The 2,510-nt window shown below is 74.7% G+C and overlaps 1 protein-coding gene across 1 annotated transcript in view; it reads left to right on the top strand.

Annotated features, from left to right (window-relative positions):
• The first annotated feature begins 247 nt into the window (after nucleotides 1-247).
• The window catches only part of DRC4 (dynein regulatory complex subunit 4), a 14,214-nt gene continuing 11,951 nt past the window's right edge, over nucleotides 248-2,510 (top strand). Inside the window, exon 1 of the mRNA XM_085305737.1 lies at nucleotides 248-612. Coding sequence (XP_085161863.1) covers nucleotides 325-612 — 288 coding nt within the window. The 5' untranslated portion in view covers nucleotides 248-324. The remainder of the gene's footprint in view (nucleotides 613-2,510) is intronic.

The following is a 2,510-nucleotide window of genomic DNA, read 5'->3' as shown; positions in this document are numbered from 1 at the left end:
TGCCGGGCCGGTGGCGGCGCTTTGGCTTGGTTCGGTGCGTGTCGGGCGGCCGCCGCGGGCCGGCGAGGGGCTCCCGGGGCCACGCGGCCCAGCCTGCGCCGCAGCAGCGCTGCGGAGACCTTCCCTTCGCCCCCGGCCTGGCCCGGCGCCCCTCCGGCCCCCGCGCCGCTCCTCCCGGCGGGACGCGCGGCAGCGAGGTCAAAACGGCGCGGACGCGCCTCTGGCTGCCGTGCCAGGGCTCCCCGGCACGGCCCCACGGCCAGTCCCGCGGCCGGGGCGGCCTACTCCTCCTGCGGCCGCTCCACTGCCAGGAAGGCGTCCGCGATGCCGGGCTGCAGCTCCGAGTCGCTGAGGTGCTTCTTCTCCCGGCCCTGCTCGCCCCGYGCGCGGGTCCAGGAGGGCGAGCGCAGGTACCCGGCCCGCGGCACGCCGTGCGGGTGCAGCCCTGCAGGGAGCGAGAGGGGGTCAGCCCYGGCCTCGGCCCCTGCGGGGGCTCGGCAGCCGTGGGGCGGCCCCGTTCACTCACCGCCCGGCGATTCGCCGGCTGCGTTCTCGTCATCCGAGTCAGCGAAGACCTCAGCCAGCTCCTGGTCCGACATGTCGGTCAGCTCGGTGAGGTCGAGCAGATCAAAGTGCACCTCCAGCGAGGACACGCTGCTCAGGGGCTCTGTGGGCAGCAGGGATACGCTCGGGACCGGAGCAGTGGGAGGCCGGGATGCCTGGGACGGGGTGGGGACACCAGGGCTGGGGGCCCTCGTGGGATCTGGTGCTCGGGGTGGTGGGCAGGGACCTGGGGAATCTTGGGGGGGGGGACAGGTTTCCAGGGGCCTGGAAGGGCCCCCAGGGCTCTGGGAGCAGGCAGGGGACCCCATGGGGCTGGCAGGAGGTGCCTGGAGGGATGGCAGTGTCCCTGTGTCTCTGGGGGCAGGCAGGGGACCTGGGACTGAGGCTTGGCAGGCTCCTCAGGGGCAGGCGAAAGAGCCCAGGGAGCTTGCAGGGTCCTTGAGGGAGGCAGGGTCCCCAGGGCTGGCGGGGGACCCCAGGGGCAGGGAGGGGCGCTGGGGGAGCTCGCAGGGTCCCCAGGGCCAGGAGGGTCCCCAGGCAGGGGTGGCTGGCAGGGCGTGGGCCAGCAGGGGCAGCACTCACGTCTCCGCTCGGCGACCTGCAGCAGCCCGGCACTGGGGATGGGGATGCCGCCCTGCTCCTCCACGGGGGCACCGGGGGCCTCCTCGGCTGGCCTGTGGGACGGGGGGCCGGCGACGACGCGCTCCGGCACCTGCACCTCCTTGCCGAGCTCTGCCAGACAGGCCCCAGCGGCGTCAGTGCGGGGCTGGGACGGGAACAGCAGCTCCTGCCTGCAGCCTGCTCCGGCCCCTCTCGGTGCCCGGGACTTGCCGGGAGATGTGGGGCAGCAGGTCCCGGGGCAGCAGGTCCCGGCCCCGCAGGTGGCAGAGCTCCTCGGAGGGGCTGGCTGCTGGGGCCCCCACAGCTCTTCTGCCAGCAGCCGGCAGCCCTGTACTCCCCCCCGCTCGCAGCCCCTTTGTGTCGGCGAGACAAAAGCGGAGCCTGTTTGGAGGCCGGAGCGAGACAAGGGGCGTTTTGTCTCCCGGGAAGAGGCGGCAAGGGCGGAAGGGGCCRAGGCAGCGCCTGACCCCCTGGGCCGGCGGCTCACAGACCCCTGAGCCGGCGGCACAGGGGGATGCGGGTGTGCGAACGGGGAAACCGGGGGCAGCTGGGGCATCTSTGCCAGTGCAGAGCCTGTCCGGGGGACCACAACCCGCACAGCGTGGGGAGAGCCGGGCGATTTGTCAGGGAACCGGCAGGCCCTTGGCCCCTTGCACGCGTGGGGCTGGGGCAGGCACGGGGTCCCAGGCACCGCTCACTGCTGACGGGGTGTCTCCCAGCCCAACGCCCCAGCAGGGCGTCAGCGTGGTGGCGAAGGGGACAGAAATGCCCAGCCCGAAGGAGCCAGGAGGGGGAAATGGCAATGGGGAGATCTGGGTCCCACAGTGGGGCAGCCCTGGGGGCTGCGCTGGGCGCCCCGTGCACCGGTGCCGCTGCGCGCCGACCCCGCCGGACGCGACGGGGCACCCTTGGGCGGGGAAAGCTGGTCCCCTGCCCGGCCCATTGCCCCTCTCCACTGGGGAAGTCCGCGCAGCTCCAGCACGTCCCCGGCCCCGCGGAGGAGGCTCGGCACAGCCTGCCACGACCGACAGGCAGAGCTGCCCCTGGCCGCGCCGTGCCGCCGCCCCGGCGTCCGGCCTGCTGCCGCGCCGGGGGCGACGCACCGGGGTCACCGTCTGGAGCGCCTCCCCTCCGCCCCGGCAGCGTCCCAGCCCGGCTCTGCCGCGGCGCAGCCCCAAGCCACCACGCACCGGGCTGCTGCTCGGTGCCGGAGAAATCCCCCCTCGCCTCGGCCTGCATGTTGGCGCGGTGCCGCCGGCCGATGCCACTCCGCTCCGTGCCGAAACCTCGGCRGCTGCTGGGGGCTCACGGGGCACCTAGGTGGG

The sequence above is a fragment of the Rhea americana genome, unplaced genomic scaffold (genome assembly GCF_003343005.1).
Source record: "Rhea americana isolate MKP2758 unplaced genomic scaffold, rheAme1 scaffold_226, whole genome shotgun sequence".
Classification (NCBI taxonomy): domain Eukaryota; kingdom Metazoa; phylum Chordata; class Aves; order Rheiformes; family Rheidae; genus Rhea; species Rhea americana.
The sequence above is the reverse complement of the archived record's forward strand: the minus strand, read 5'-3'. Positions and strand labels throughout refer to the sequence as shown.